The sequence below is a fragment of the Miscanthus floridulus genome, chromosome 4 (genome assembly GCF_019320115.1).
Source record: "Miscanthus floridulus cultivar M001 chromosome 4, ASM1932011v1, whole genome shotgun sequence".
Taxonomy (NCBI): domain Eukaryota; kingdom Viridiplantae; phylum Streptophyta; class Magnoliopsida; order Poales; family Poaceae; genus Miscanthus; species Miscanthus floridulus.
The window spans coordinates 73,955,645-73,971,408 of NC_089583.1; the positions used below are offsets into that span (position 1 = coordinate 73,955,645).

The 15,764-nt window shown below is 47.4% G+C and overlaps 1 protein-coding gene across 6 annotated transcripts in view; it reads right to left on the reverse strand.

Moving 5' to 3' along the window:
• Positions 1-371: 371 nt before the first annotated feature.
• Positions 372-15,764, reverse strand: part of LOC136549811 (lysine-specific demethylase JMJ26-like) — a 39,544-nt gene continuing 24,151 nt past the window's right edge. Inside the window, exons 11-12 of one of the 6 annotated variants that reach the window (XM_066541217.1) lie at positions 10,911-11,090; positions 10,725-10,837 (exon numbers count right to left, since the gene is read on the reverse strand). In XM_066541217.1, coding sequence (XP_066397314.1) covers positions 10,959-11,090 — 132 coding nt within the window. In that variant the 3' untranslated portion in view covers positions 10,725-10,837; positions 10,911-10,958. Of the gene's footprint in view, positions 878-6,665; positions 6,783-10,475; positions 10,838-10,910; positions 11,091-15,152; positions 15,532-15,764 lie in introns of those variants that run through there. The other 5 variants (XM_066541218.1, XM_066541220.1, XM_066541223.1 and 2 more) reach the window with 5 other exon arrangements.

Below are 15,764 nucleotides of genomic sequence, written 5' to 3' on the forward strand. Positions count from 1 at the left end.
CATGAGAAGTATTTTTAGTATTGAGTTTTTAAAATCTTGCTATATGTTACATTTTATACTAGTAATTTATGATTAACACAAATGTTAAGGAGCACGTGAATATAATCATTTGATGTACCCCTTTATTTTAAATTATAAGACGTTTTGACTTTTACAGATACATTATTTTTACTATATATATCTATATCTAGACATAGTGTATATTTAAGTGCATAGCAAAAGCTAGGGATCTTTGGATCCTTTGTGAACTTGGGCTAGCTAAGTAAGGATCGGTTTGCTTATGCTGTTTGGCTGTGACGTGTGAGCAGCAACGATACTACTTAACAAGTATGTACCTTGGTTGGACTTTTCATACCACACAGGGAGCACCTAGAAGGATGGAGGGCCCATAGCTCAGCAGCACATGCAGTAGGACGCATAGCGCCAGCACCTGCTCTTTTTGTACGGCGCGCTCACCTTGCTGCCGCAAGAGAGCCAAATTGGCTCGTTTGCCTGGGCAAGGATTTTCTTGCCAGAGCAAGCTACCTTTGCAGTGATCAAGTCCGGCAGTCAAGAGATTGAAATTCTGTCATTACAGATAGTATGGCATAAATAAAATATTTAAATTTTCAGTACGCCCAGCTCTTAGTGATGCACACCATCAGCGAAATCTACCCTTTTAGTTATTCCAAGACTTATTATTATTTGTGCCGACAAGGAAATCAACTAGCACTGCTGCACGTCTACTGTCGCACAACATTGCATCATGTTCTCTAGTTTCCCTCGCTGACTAGCATAAACCCTTATGCCAGCGCGTTCAGGCGGACTCCGGGGATGTGCAAGGCTCTTTCAGAATCGCCAAAGCATGCTCAACGGCATAGACGATCATCTTCTTCACCTGCAACCATAACGAGGGGAAAAACAGTGTCAGTGGCAGCTCACGGTTCTTGTCTTCTTGATTCAATCATTTGCTGTTAAAGTACAAAACTGTACTTAGCATGCGAAAGTATTTGCAATTCAAAGAGAAGGTTTTCCGCTTTGCCCGTAGAACAACCTCTACAAAAAAATTTCTTAGGTGGCGTGACCTCTTCGAGGACCCTATCCAATTTTGCATGGTGCACAACTTCGGCCTTGGATTGTCAGGTCAGCTAGGCCTAGGGTGCATCTGTGCTACACGTGACGAACCTCACCTAACCATTTAAGGTTAGTCTGTTTGTCAATTGTTTAGAAGAGGTATAGAAGAACATCATGTTCAATAGCCCCCGAGAAATGACGTATTGAAAGGAGCTAATCATCGGTCAATGTTAGAGTTGGTGCCATCGCTAATGCTGTAAAAGAGGCAACCAAACATTAGAGTGTGGTGATTCTTGGTGAAATGTGTATAGTGGAGGATATGGTCCAGTGCCGCGGCTTTTCAAGTGGCATCACGAGGAGCTGAAAGGATCATAGGGCCTGTTTTCTTGCCCCTAATTCTACATGGGAACCCCTCATGCCTTGTTGGACAAGTCTTTTATCTCCAGAGATGATGCTTAAGACAGTCCTAATAACCCTTAAAATTACAAGTAGTTTCCATAGTTGTCAAATAGACAACCACTTCAAAAAACTCCATCACACAAACCCCACGAAGTTAGACGCACTGTGGCTAACAAATCAGCATACTTGTGGTAAAGTTTAGCATCATTATGACAAACATATGGCTACGAATTTTTTTTTATGAAACGAACCAGGCAAGAGAGCTGCCCATTATATTAAAAAGAAGGAAGCCCAAAGTGGGCACAACGATACAACAGTGACTAACAACCACGCCGAGAAACAAACTCAACAAGAGAGAAAAAAAAAACAACTCCGGTCGGTTGGATTGGGACATCGACACGAACGGTACAAAGCCGAAGCTCAACTCAGAAAAAGAAAAAAAGAACTACCACCACCTCCAACCCCCAGTCGGTCACCACACTACACTGCCAAAACTCCGGACGACAAGGACATCAAGGCGAAAACACCATCGTCACCGCTCGCGCTGTCGTCACCGACGATGACCCACACCGAGCTAGCCTGCCGCCAAGCAGGGCTAGACGCCGTAGATCACTGCAAGCCACGTAGCCCTCCCGCAATCGGATCCGCTTGCGCCGTCTATCAAGACGATGTCCACACCGCACTAGCCACCGCCAAGCAGGGCTAGTCGCCTTTGACACTCACCAAGCCGATCCCATCCACCGTGATCCAGGCGCATATACCGCAGCTTCCAGTAGCCTAGCCGTCTCATCAAAGTTAGAAGTGCCACACACGCCCTCCAGTTGCTGTCAGAAAGCCTCCTTGCGCCGAAACAGCCGCCGCTAAGTGGGACCGCCCGCCGCCACACCACGTAGGTCACCTCGACAATGCAAATCTACTGGCCACCACCTCCCATGTCGGCCTCCTCGCTGACTCCATGGGCGCCTCCCACGCCGACCTCCTCGCCAACTTCGTGGTCGCAACTCGCCAGGCTGCCAAACAGATGTGAAACCCTCCAATCGCCGCGTCAAACGCCCTCCTCCCGACAGCCTTCCGCCACTGTGAACACCGAAAACTTGAATCCTCTGCTAGGCCTCCACCTTCCTTACCACGACGGTGGCGGCTGTCACAGACTGGCAGGCACACAGCTTCCAAAACGACACCTTCAATGAGGGATGTGACGCCACTAGCGCTGCCGTTGCCTCTCTAGAAGGTCAAGGTTTTACACCTATGGAGAGCACGCCGCGCAAAGGTAAAGGGCCAATCGATGGACGCTTCCAAAGACGAGTATGGCGCCCAAAGACGTAGCCGCCATCGTCCAAGGGACACAGCTTTCACCATAGCACCTCAACCCCGTGCGCGGCAGTGGCCATGGCCCGTACTTGTTGCGCCAGCCGCCGTCCCACCAGTGAAGCCAACCCCGCTCCCGCTGTCGGCTGCCATCGCCGACACCGATGTCAGACACTGTCTCCGAAGCCGACGTCGGCCTCTGTCCCCATCATCGGCGCCGCAAGCCGCTGCCACCTCAGGAGTGCCGGATCCGGCCGCCGGGGCGCAGGATCTGCCGCCCGGAGCCGCCGCCGCTGCCGCCGCGCCCCGCGTAGCCGCTGGCGAGGTCAAAGATGGCGAGCGGCACCTGGAGGCCTGCACGGGACGCCAGCGCCGCCGCACGCCTGCTGCGCCCAGCATCCGCCCAGGCGAGGCCCGCCGGAGACGCAGATCCGGCCCTGGGCCTACCGGAACCGGCCGTCGGGGCAAGGGCCGCCCTGGGCTGCCGCAGCCCCTCCCGGCGGCACCTGAAGGATGCACGGGTTCTGACCGGACGCCAGCGCCGCCGCACGCCAAAGCCGCTCCAGCTTCGCGTCGCGCCTAACGCAGTCGCGCGCGAGCTCGATCCGCCGGCCAGCCACTGCAACCACCGCGAAGAAGAGCCCCGCCGCCGCCTTCCCGGCAAGCCGCACGGCCATGCCGACGGCCTGCTCCGGCGGCGGCGCAGCTGGTGAGGGACGCGGGGGCTCTATTGGCACTCACGACTAGTAGGACTGGCTAAGAAATTTTGACATATCATAGTTATGACATGAACCAAACACACGCATGTAAAAGCGCCACTGCCTAATTCAGTGATATTTGGCTTCCATTTTGTTCTCATCCAAGTTGACCGGCCAACAAAAAAATTGGCACCGCCCGCTGGGCTGATTGATTTGCGTTTCTACGGGGTGATCGGTTGCTTCGGTGATGGGGGAGCTGGGACGGAGAGCCGGTTCAGGACGGTGAGATGCATATTCAAACTATGCATCTAGTTATGTTTGGTTGTCTTTGTTGTTGGTCCAGTATGAAATGAGATCTTATTTGGTTATATGCATAGATAAAAGTTTTGAATATATGATACATGGACCTATGTATCATGCGTGCAACCAATCACCCCCTATGTTCAGCGTGACTCGGGAGCTAGGTTCTTACAGGCCAGGCCCACTCCATAAGTTGGAAGGGCAGGTGATTGGTTCCTGTAACTGCAATGAGGATGCATTTGTTTGGTTGCCAAGCCCTGCTGCCGCTCCTAGTTCTTTTCTAGCCGCGCGCTTCACTCTGCATCATGCGATCGAGCAAGTCTGGCTGGAGGGCTGGTTTTGCTCTTAGCAAGGTCAATAATAAAGTTAAGTACTTAGCTAGAAGTCAAATTATAAAGATCAAATTATATAATATTTTTTTTGCTTATTTTTAAGTGTCGCTATGGTATTCGTGCATGTCAAACTTTATTTTAAGCTAAGGAAAGCCGTCAGAAGGAGCGGTAGGAAGCTGCTACTTTGAGCTTCACCGTGCATGGCCAACCAGCAAACAGGTGAAACGCTTCCGTTAGAAACGATTCCGAGTGATTCACACTTTTATTCCTACGAACGTGAAACGGTGAAAAAATAAATTTTGCAGTGATTCTATTTTCGTAGCCTAGCGGTCTAGTCATCCTAATTCGTCATCCGAAATATTTCTTGAGAGAATTTGAATCTAAAACGTTTTTACAAGAATCTAAATCCCTACTAAATGGGCCCTAAGGATATGTTTGGTAGTGATCCATATTCTTATAGAAACATTTTAGATCCAAATTCTTTCAAGAAACGTTTCAGATAATGAAACATAAGCATTTCATGGAACAATTTAGCTAGCTTGTTAGATTCTTAAAACTAGAACTAGAATAAGGAGACACCAGATTTTGGGTCTTTCACGGCCTAGTACAAAAATGAGAATCGGGGAATCGGTTAAGTTATTCTGCCTAAAACAATGAAACATTTATCTCTTTATTATGATGTTTGGTAGCGATTCTAATGATTCTAAGGAGAATCTAAATATTTTTCTATTTCATTTCTTTCTGTTCTATTCACTTGGCCTGCTGACGCGCAAGCTCCCCCTTTGATGCTCGAGCTCTGCCTTGGCAGCTTCCAGGTCCGCCTACCGAGCGTGCAAGCGAGCTGCCTTCTCTCGAAGGTACTCCGCACGGCTACGGAGATCTAGTCTGGCGGCATGAGCTTGGGGGCGTCGTCGATGGGGTTGTCGCCGTCGATGTGGAAGCACTCACGCGATGAAGAGTAGTAGTCGACGTCGTCGGAGTCGTACTCCGGGCCATTCCCTGAAAGATTTCGAGGAAGACGCACAGCGGGGGGACATCGGTCCTCGCCGCGCCGAAGCGGATGGCGCCTCCTAGCTGATAAGGTGCTCCAGCTCCAGCTAGAAGGACGCCACAGCGTTCTGAATCTCAAACGGCAGGTCAGGAAGGTAGTACCAGAAGCGCTCAGGCGGCGGAAGCACCTCGCCAGTGGCAATCTGGTGGTGGACGTTGGCCAGCATGTAGAACATCTAGCGATGTTCCGAGACGGCGATGGGGTTCAGGCCTAGACTGTTCCAAATCTGCCTAGCCAAGACCTCGAGATTTGCTCTCAAGAGGCTCGGAGGAGAGGACAGCCCCAGGGACTCATTGTCCACCGGCGTGGCCTCCTCAAGCGAGTGAAGCTCGCCATAGCAGTCTGCAACGTAGGCCAGGCTCCCAAAGTTGAGGACCCAGCCGGGGGCGAAGGCACCGACTGTGGTGAACTCGCCGAGGAGGAGGGCGCCGTTTGGGGCAGCGCCTCCTGCTCCGGCGACGAGGCAGGTGGCTCTAGCCACCGTAGAGCCAGTATCACACTTGACACGCTCCCCTACCTGGCACGCCAGCTGTCGCGGGGTCAAAACCGCGACAAGCATTGTTGTTCTGTCAGGTGTCATTGAGTGTGAGGTCTCCAGTAGATCGGGTGGACTCAAGAACACAGAAGAACTCAAAGATCACGAAGGGACACAGAGGTTTATCCTAGTTCAGGCTATCAAGGCCCTATGTCCAGCAGTTTGAGGATCTTTGCATTCAAAAGCACCCAAATTAGGGGGTTATAACGGAGTGTGAGAGAGATTTGGTAGGGGATCACTTGGTGCTGATCCTTGACTCGTCACTTCGTCAGCAATGAGGTCTCCTCATCGAAAAGGAGGAAGACGATGGAGGGGGTGGAGGAGCTCTCGGTACTCCTCTCGGGGTGGCTCTGCTCTTGGTGCAGAGCTCGAGCTGTTCGGTCGTGAGGACAGGAATGATCTATTCTATTATGTTCGTTCTCTCCCCTCTGTAGGATCCGACCTTCCTTTATATATCGATATCGAGGTAAGTCGGGTATATGACGGTTTGGGACGTCAGTCTATGATCTATGTGCGCCGAAGTACAGGAGTCTTGCAGCGGCACGGATGGACTTTGAAGTTGTCGTGGAGCCAAAGAAACCCTGGGCGTTGTCCGGCTGCTCTGCTCTGACACTCCGACTATCAGGCTTTGTCAGCTTGGACCAGCCTCCACCAAGTGCACCTTCTGAAGACTTCTTGGTGGTGACGGCATCGGGCTTGAGGGGCTGACGAGCAGGCCTAGGAGCCCCCAAGCCCTGAAGTCGTCAGAGGAGGATTTGTCCCCTTGTGTCACGTCCCGTGCGTGACCCTATCACAGGAGTGGTTGACAGCGCCGCGCCACCTGTGCTGCGCTGGGGAGCCCTCGAGCCCTGAGCGCTCGGGGCGCTTGCTTCCAGCCCGGGCCTTGGCTAGCGCCGAAGGCCGAGGCCAAGGACCGGGCTCAGACTCCTATCAATCGAGAGCCTGAGGCTCAGGTGAGCTCCCGAGCCCCGAGCAGAGGCAAAGGGCGTGCTCAGGCTCGGTCCAGTCCTTGGCCAAAAGGTGCATGCGAGCGCACCTGGGGGTCCTTCGGTCGGGAATTCTTATCTCAGGAGTTTAAGATACCTTTATGTTAGGATCTCATCAACCTACAACAAAAAAAAAACTCAAAAGAGGTAGATTAGTGAAATCCAAGGATGCAGCAGGTCTAAGTCTGGTGCGGGTAGAGCAAATACTCTCCCGCTGTAAGGCCCGCATTTTATGACACTCGCCTTCGTAACACCATACGGGTTAAGTTTTGCACAAGCGCCCACACCCGCAGGTTTTGCACACATCAGGTGGGTAAATGACGCAAGTAATATCATTAAGATTGCATTAGTAAGTACAGATCGTTGAAAACAAATAACTATTCCTATCTTCATATCACACGTGGTTATCTAGCACGTAGCTACCAATTAATTATGCATATTCTTAAAAGGGTGAATTGGATTCTTGCCCTTACAATTTTCAGAAGCTGGAGATTTGCCCTTACAATTCGAGGAATTAGAGATTTGCCCTTCATATTCTTGCCCTCCCTGAGCTTTGCTCTTTTCTATGTATAAAGCCTTCTTGGACCCACTTGCAGCACTTGTATTTCTGTATTGGACCAAAATGCCCCCCTGGACAAGAGGAAAAGGGAGAGGCGAACAGGCTGAAGCCGCATCCATCCATCTCCCGTGCTTTTCCCTTCTCCCTCCCGTGTTCTCTCTCCCTCCTGTGTTCTTCCCCTTTCTCCCTCAACAAACCCTAGAACTGGAGAGTGGAGACAGCGGGCGATTGGAAGCCGACGCGCGGCGATAGGATCTGCGGCTGCGACGAACCCTAACCACCCGTGCGTGTCCAGTGGTGGCGATGGAGGCGCCCTGATGGAGGGACCGGAGTCGGGCGCGCCGATTTGCCGCACTGGTGCGGCAACGATGGAGAACACTGCTCCTAGGTAATCTTTCCTCCTCCTTTCCCTTGTTTAATTGTGGTGACCACAGTTCCCTGGATTTGGTGGAATCGATTAGCTGTGCATTATACACTTTAATTTGGAGTTTGATTTACTGCATGGTAGGGATGGGATGTTTGTGCTAGAGGTTAAAGTCCAAGGTTTTGCTTCCAAAGATTCTGCTAGTAGGAAATGTTACACAAAAGGCCATGCGTTTAAGTGGGTTGTGGAGTATGGGTCAATGTCACTGAACTTACTGTTGAAAAAACTGGCAACTAAATTGAATCTGAGCAGTAACCAGACACCCACTGTTTGGTTCTTTGACAAAAGATTGAATGAGGATGCCAGAATAGATGGTGAGATTCAAATGCTAGATTTGTTTGAAATGTATAAGGAGGAGATGAGCTGTGAGGTTGTGGTAGGTGTATTCGATAGGTCAATTTGTGTGGAAGCTGAATTTGATGCCATGGAGCCTATATGTGTGGTTCCTCATGATGATGCAAATGTTCAATTAGAGGCAGAGGCAATTGCCAACATGTCTAAAGAACCCACTAATGCTGCTCCTGATAATCCAGAGGCAGCTATTGATGTCGAGCCAGATAGAGAACCCGATATATTCGATAGGTCAATTTGTGTGGAAGCTGAATTTGATGCCATGGAGCCTATATGTGTGGTTCCTCATGATGATGCAAATGTTCAATTAGAGGCAGAGGCAGATGCCAACATGTCTAAAGAACCCACTAATGCTACTCCTGATAATCCAGAGGCAGCTGTTGATGTCGAGCCAGATAGAGAACCCGATATATTTGATAATGCTGAGGAATATGTGGGTGTTGATGATGAGGCCATGTATGGGATTGTGCCGGTTGCTCCTCAATTTGCAAAGCCAACTGACAATTCTAACACTAATGTTAGGGCTGAGCCAACTTATGCTGAGCCATCTGATCCATTCTTCCATGTCGAGGCAGAGGCAGAGGTGGATGATGCTGACCCTCTCGAGGTCCAAGTACTGCATGATCCAAACAACCCAAAAATAGAGGTGGGGGCATTGTTTCCTGATATAGTTGCATTCAGAAAAGCAATAAGGCACTATGCTGCGAACAAGGGGTTTGAGCTTGTTGCTGGGTACAAATCAGATAAGTCAAGATTCATAGCTAGGTGTGCTGCTGAGGGATGCCCTTGGAGAATACATGCTTCCACCATTTTTGATAAAAAAACTGTATAGGCACATGTACAACAACTTCATGAAACACTTCTCAGGGGATGTTTTCACTGACCATCTCTACCCTGCAGCTAAGAGCTATACTGACTATATGTTTAAGTGGCATATGAACAAAATTTTTGAGTATGCTCCAGCTGCACTTAAGTACATTGACCAGCATCATGGTAGAATTTGGTACAGAAGTGCCTTTTCTGAAGAGAGCAAATGTGATTATTTGACTAACAATGTTTCTGAGAGTTTCAAGTCTCAGATCAAGCACTTGAAAGGTCTTCTCATCCATGAGTTAGTAGACAGGTTAAGGGAGCTGATAATGGAGAAAAGGTATATTAGAAGGAAGATTGGACAACAACTGCAAGATGGGATCCTACCAGGTTTTTTGAAGGAACTGAATCTTATAAGCACCAATCTGAAGGTTGTCAAGGTGAAAGTTAGTGATGATGACTTTGCTGAGGTGACACTACTTGATGATTGGAACAACCAGAGAAGACATACCGTGGATCTAAAAAATCAGAATTGTTCATGTAGAGAATGGCAGGTAACTAGCAAGCCATGCAAGCATGCCTTGGCATGGATACTATCTAATAGAGGAATGCAGATAGTTGACTTCGTGCATGAGTGTTACTTAGTTGCTAAGGTCAAAGCTGCCTATGAAGGAAGGGTTGAACCAATGACAGACAGGTCCCAGTGGCCAGAAGTTGATCTTGGGTTCAAGGTTCACCCACCGTTGTTGGGAAGACCAGCAAGTCGGCCAAAGGTGCAAAGGGTTAGGAGTTATCTAGAGAACAATCCCAACAAGAAGAAAGTGAGATGCAAACGATGTGGAGGTTTTTGACACTTCGAGAAGACCTGCAAGCTTGACATGGTTGGAGAGGATGGTGAAGTTGCTAGACCCAACAAAAGGCAAGATTTTATTTGAATTATTTACTGTTATATGCATTTTACTAGTACTATGGTTTAATGAAAAGTGCATTTACAGGAAGAGGACAGATGATGATGCTGGACCATCCAAAGCTGATGATGCTGGACCATTCAAAGGGAATAAAAAGAAGGCTTCAAAGAAAAAGACAACTTCTAAGAAGAAAAAAACACCGTTGAAGAAGAAGCAGAAGAAGGATGCTGCTACTCCTCCAGCAAAGGTTGTGAGAAGCCTGATGGACATGTTCTGTGGAGGACATTGAGACTGATGGTGCATTTCCAGATATTTTGTGACCTTTGTTTTGTAATATAATGTTAGTGAATTGTCAACTACATGCCTTTGATGGCAGCAAACTATGAACTGTGTGCGATCTGTGATGGAAGTGAACAAGTAATATAATGTTTGTGAATTGTCAACTACATGCCTTTGATGACAGCAAACTGTGAACTGTGTGCGATTTGTGATGGAAGTGAACAAGTTGAAATGCTTATGTGAATCCTGTTAAATTTTATTTGATGACAAGAGCATTGCTCAATTAGATGATATAATGACAAGAGCAAAGCTCAATTATATGACAGCATAAACCACCAGATTGCTTGTTATGGTCGGCAAGACCTATGCTAGGAGAAGTGCCAAGACCTATCAGACCTAAGCATTGGCAAGACCTAACATTGCTCAAATAGATAACAGAATGGCAGCAAGGCTGCAAATTCCAAACTCAATTATTAGCAAATATCTATTGTCATACATCTGATAGGCAAAAGCCACACACACGGCTACATCACTTCCAAATTGTGCTCAGAATACAACCAATGACTACACCTACACACACGGCTGCAATAATGACATAGTCCTTCTTTAGAATCTCTACTTGCACCTTCAACTTCGAGACATCATTCACAGCACTGTCAAGTTTTGCCTTTATTTTATTGAAATCTTCCTTGAACTCTAGAATAGGGTCGACAGACCCATGTCCACCATCTGCACAACTGGGAAGGATCGCCTTCTTCCACCAAATTGGATGTTGCTCTGGATTGCGTAGGACATCTTCATACTGCTTCTCGGACATGATGATGCCACATGTAGTTGGGTCATCCTGCAACCGATGAAACCATACCTTCATGACCACCATCCAAAAGCACAAAATTGAACAAATAAATTTGACTTACTTTGATGTTGTTCAGACACTTGACGAAGGTCTGGCCAAAAGTGGCCTGCTACTTGCTTTGGATCCGTACTAATTTCACCTTGCAGTGTGGGCAGTCCACAAGTGGGGCGAAAGTCGAGCTCTGGATGCCCCCCGAGCTGGAGCCAGCAGCACCTCCTCCCATATACTGACTGTCATTCATCTGGGCAACAACAGGCACCATATGCACATGACAAAGGCAGGCGGGCGTCAACGGCGATAAGAAGCAGATGCGCCAAAGGTCGGGCCACGACGACAATGGGGTGTACCAGGGAAAAAAGGAGAAGAATGGGGCACCTCCAATCGTCGTTGCCTTCAATCGCCGACGTCGCCTTCAATCTGCGCGGCCACCGCCTCTCGCCGCGTGGCCGCCTCCAATCGCCGCGCGTCGGCCTCAAGGAGCCGCGCGCCCAGCTCTAGTCGCCGCGCGCGCCCGCCGCCTGTTGCCCGCAAGCACGCCTCCAGTCGCCCGCGCGCGCCCGCCTCGACTAGCCACCTCCAGTCACCCGAGCGCTGGCCTTCGATTGAGGTAACGAGGAAGAACATGGGAGAGAGAAACCGGTGATGGAGATAGAGAGAAGACCGTGGGTTCAATACCCGTTCGGTTGAGTTAAAGATTGATGGGACCTAGGGGCATTTTGGTCCAATACAGAAATACAAGTGCTGCAAGTGGGTCCAAGAAGGCTTCATACGTAGAAAAGGGCAAAGCTCAGGGAGGGCAAGAATATGAAGGGCAAATCTCCAATTCCTCGAATTGTAAGGGCAAATCTCCAACTTCTGAAAATTGTAAGGGCAAGAATCCAATTCACCCTTCTTAAAATTGACTAAAATTTTTTACACATAGATACCAATCATGCCTGAACCGTGATTAGAGGCTCTTGGTGGATTTCAACTCTAGCCTACCCCAACTTACTTGGGACTAATAGGCTTTGTTATTGTTGTATAGATACCAACCATGGTATTAGCATTAGACGCGACCATACAAGATACATGGTTACATAGAACGACCCTTATATATTTTGAGCCTTGATAGATATCCATATGCAGGGGAGGATGCATGTTCATGGTAGGGGTCACTACATCAGATTTGCACATCACTGTCGGCATCATCACTGTCGGATTTGTGAGAACCGGCACTGATGTACCTTCACTGCTGGTTATGAGCTTAAAAATGAAAAAATGATTGGGGCTGGGCTAAAACCGGCAGTGAAGGACCATATCACTGCTGGTTTGTGGCTTGAACCGATAGTGTTTTGGCGGGCACTCATCACTGCCAGTTTAAGCCAAGAGCCGACAGTAATTAGGCTATATCATTGTCGGTTCTAGCCAAGAACTGACGGTGATAAGCCTACAACATAAAAAGACTGCAGCCGTCCTCTCCTTCCTCCTCTCTTCCATCCCGAGAATAGAGGCACGCATTTGGACCCTTCCCTCCATTGTTGTGGCTATTCTTCACCATGAAGCTAGTGTTTGGATTTTAAAGAATTGCTTGATCCTTTTGCTTTAAGGTTAGTAACAAACATCCACTCATTTGATTTTGTTGCTTAATTAGCTTTGTTTTGATGGCTACATTGCTTGATTCTCATTCTAGTTCTTTCTCCATTCTAGAGAGCACTTTTCCAATTGAACATTTGTGCAATGCTCAAATTGTGGTGAATCCATCATCCAAAAGGTTGGTGTCTATGAACACATTTAAATTTCTAGCTAATTATTCCATGGTGGTCAAGATCATCATTGTTAGTATGTGATGCTATAATTAGTTCTTAGAAGTAGAGTAGAATAGTTGTTCTTCAATATTGTGCAATAATTGTTTTTACTATGATTTTCAATTTACAGAGCCGGGGCTACCAATTTCAATTTTCCAATAATTAGTGTACAATAATGTTTTCTAAAAATGGTACTTTCGAGCTACAATTGTTGTTCATGAAGCTCGATTTCTTATTAATTCTTTATAATTACTGTCTCAGTATTTTTTGTGCAGGGATGGATCGAGAGTGGATGCATCTGTCCCGAACGGACAAGCGGTACATGCATGGCGTCAGCCACTTTATCATCGATATCAAAGCCCATGCTGGGAATACAAACCTTGTCTTCTGCCCAAGCAAAGATTGCAAGAATCATAGAAACTTTCATCAAATTGAGTCTATACGATCGCACTTGATTATCAGGGGGTTCATACCAAACTACGACATGGACTATGCATGGCGAGGTTGGTGTGAATGTTTTGCAAGAAAACGATGATGATGTGGACATGCCTGACGTAGCCATCCACGATGCTGACGAGAAATCTGGTGTCAACATGGAACCTATGGCCACAATTAATAATGTGTTTAGGAACACGCTAGCTGACGACACCGAGGATAACGATGGCATTTCTCAGCTACTACATAATGTAGAGACCGGATGTCTTAGTGAAAGACAACTGAGAAAGCTAGAGAAAATGAGATAAGATGGCAAAACACCATTGTATAGGAATTGTCCAATGAGCAAACTAGAAGCCGACATCATGCTATTAGAGTTCAAATCGATAAACGGATTGAGCGATAAAGGCTTCGATCAGTTGTTAGGTATAATAAGGAAAATACTCCCAGAAAAAACGAGTTGTCAGAAAAGACATACTTGGCCAAGCAAATGATCTGCCCCATCGGCCTCGAGGTTGAAAAAATCCACGTGTGTTCCAATGATTGCATATTGTATCGTGGAGAAAAATACAAAGACTTGGACAAGTGCCCCAAGTGTGAAGCTCCACGGTACAAGGAAGGGCCGTCAGATGAGGGTATCAAGACCAGAGGAGGTCCCGTAAAGGTCGTTTGGTATTTCCCTATAGCTCCCCGGGTGCATAGGCTATTTGCAAGTGCAAAGTCAGCCAAGCTATTGCACTGGCATGGCGAAGAGCGTAAGAAAGATACAATGATGAGGCACCCCACCGATGGGCATGATTGGAGGACTGTCAATACTATGTTCTATAAGGACATCGGTGGAGAGGTAAGCCACCTTTGGTATGCTTTGAGCACAGATGAGATGAATCCTTTCGACCAGATTATAAGCAATCATAGCACCTGACCAGTGACGCTCTGTATATACAACCTTCCACCTTGGGTCTGTATGAAGCGGTCGTACATCTATGATGCCACTACTGATCTAAGGGCCAAGACAACCTGGAAATGACATTGATGTGTTTCTGGAACTAGTGATCGATGAACTAGTGGAAATGTTTGAAAAGGATGTACCGGATGTTTGGGACGAGTACAAAAAGGAACATGTCACGATCAAGGGAGTACTTATCGCTACAATCACCGACCTGCCAGGTCGAGGTTCATTGTCCGGAGAGAAGACAAACGGTTATACTAGATGTGTCGAGTGCTTGGACGACACCGATGCGGTAAATCTGCCAAATAACTCAAAGATAGTTTATATGGGACACCGTAGGTTCCTACATAAGGATCACCCTTACCACAACAACAGAAAAGATTTCAATGGTACTATTGAGAAACACTTAGCTCCAAAATATCGAGACGGGCCTATGATACTTCGAGAACTCAACAAACTAGAGGTTGTCCTTGGGAAGGGGGACAATGCAGTAGCAGCGCCTGATGGGGGCGTTTGGAAGAAAAAATTAGTTTTCTGGAAACTACCTTACTGGCCATTTCTGAGTGTACGCCACTGTCTTGATCCCATGCACATCACTAAAAACATGTGCGCTAACACTCTTAACACCTTGAAGGACACCGGGGGGACATCAAAGGATTCACTAGCCACACGCCTGTACATGCAACACTTGGGAATCAGGAAGGAGCTGCTTCAAGTGGAGCTAGAGAATGGCCAGTTCGAACTTCCGGTTGTGTCATGGACATTGAGGAAGGAAGAAAAGTGTGCGCTTATTTCTTTCTTCAATGAACTCAAAGTCCCGATGGGCTACTGTGCGAACCCAAAGAGGCTAGTGAACATGAGAGAACTCAAGTTCAACTATGGCCCTATGAAGGCCCATGACTATCATGTCATTATGACTCAGCTGCTCCCTATGTCCTGCGTGGTATCCTCCCCCAAAGGTCCACGCCCCAATCATAAAGCTTTGCTCGTTCCTCAATGCGATCTCAAAAAAGTTCATTGATATGTCCAGGATAGAGCAGCTACAGCGGGACATAGCCGAAACTCTCGTTAGGCTTGAGATGCATTTCCCGCCGACTTACTTTGATATCTTATTGCATCTGCTAATTCATCTTGTTGACCAAACTAGAGCCCTTGGCCCAATGTACCTGCATCAGATGTTCCCTTTCGAAAGATTGATGAAAGTTTTCAGGAGGTATGTTAGGAATAAATTCAGGTTAGAAGGGGATATGGTTGAAGGATGGTCAATAGAGAAGGCCATTGAGTTCTGCACATATTATCTGGACATCAAAAGGGTCAGAGTTCTAAAATCTCGTCACGAGGGAAGACTACGTGGTAAAAGAACGATCGAGGAGAAATTTTTTACAGTAGACGGCTCTGTTTATTTCAGACAGGCACAATTCGCTGTTCTCCAGCAAGCCAAGGGTGTGATGCCATACATTGATGAGCATAGGTAATCGCTACAAACTTTGTATCCGAGCAGGTCACATGCTTGGCTGGATAAAAAATATAAGGAGAAATTTATCAGCTGGTTGCGACGTCGCTTACTTGGAATAAAGTTAGGTAATCAACTGGATGCCTTACCCAAGGGGCCTTCGAGTATATATCTTAAGTACAAAGGGTATGAGATCAATGGATTCACATTTTACATAAAAAGCAAGATTGAAAGAGCACATACCAAAATTATGGTGTTCGTTTTGATGCTCATGATGAAAATGGTAACGTGCAG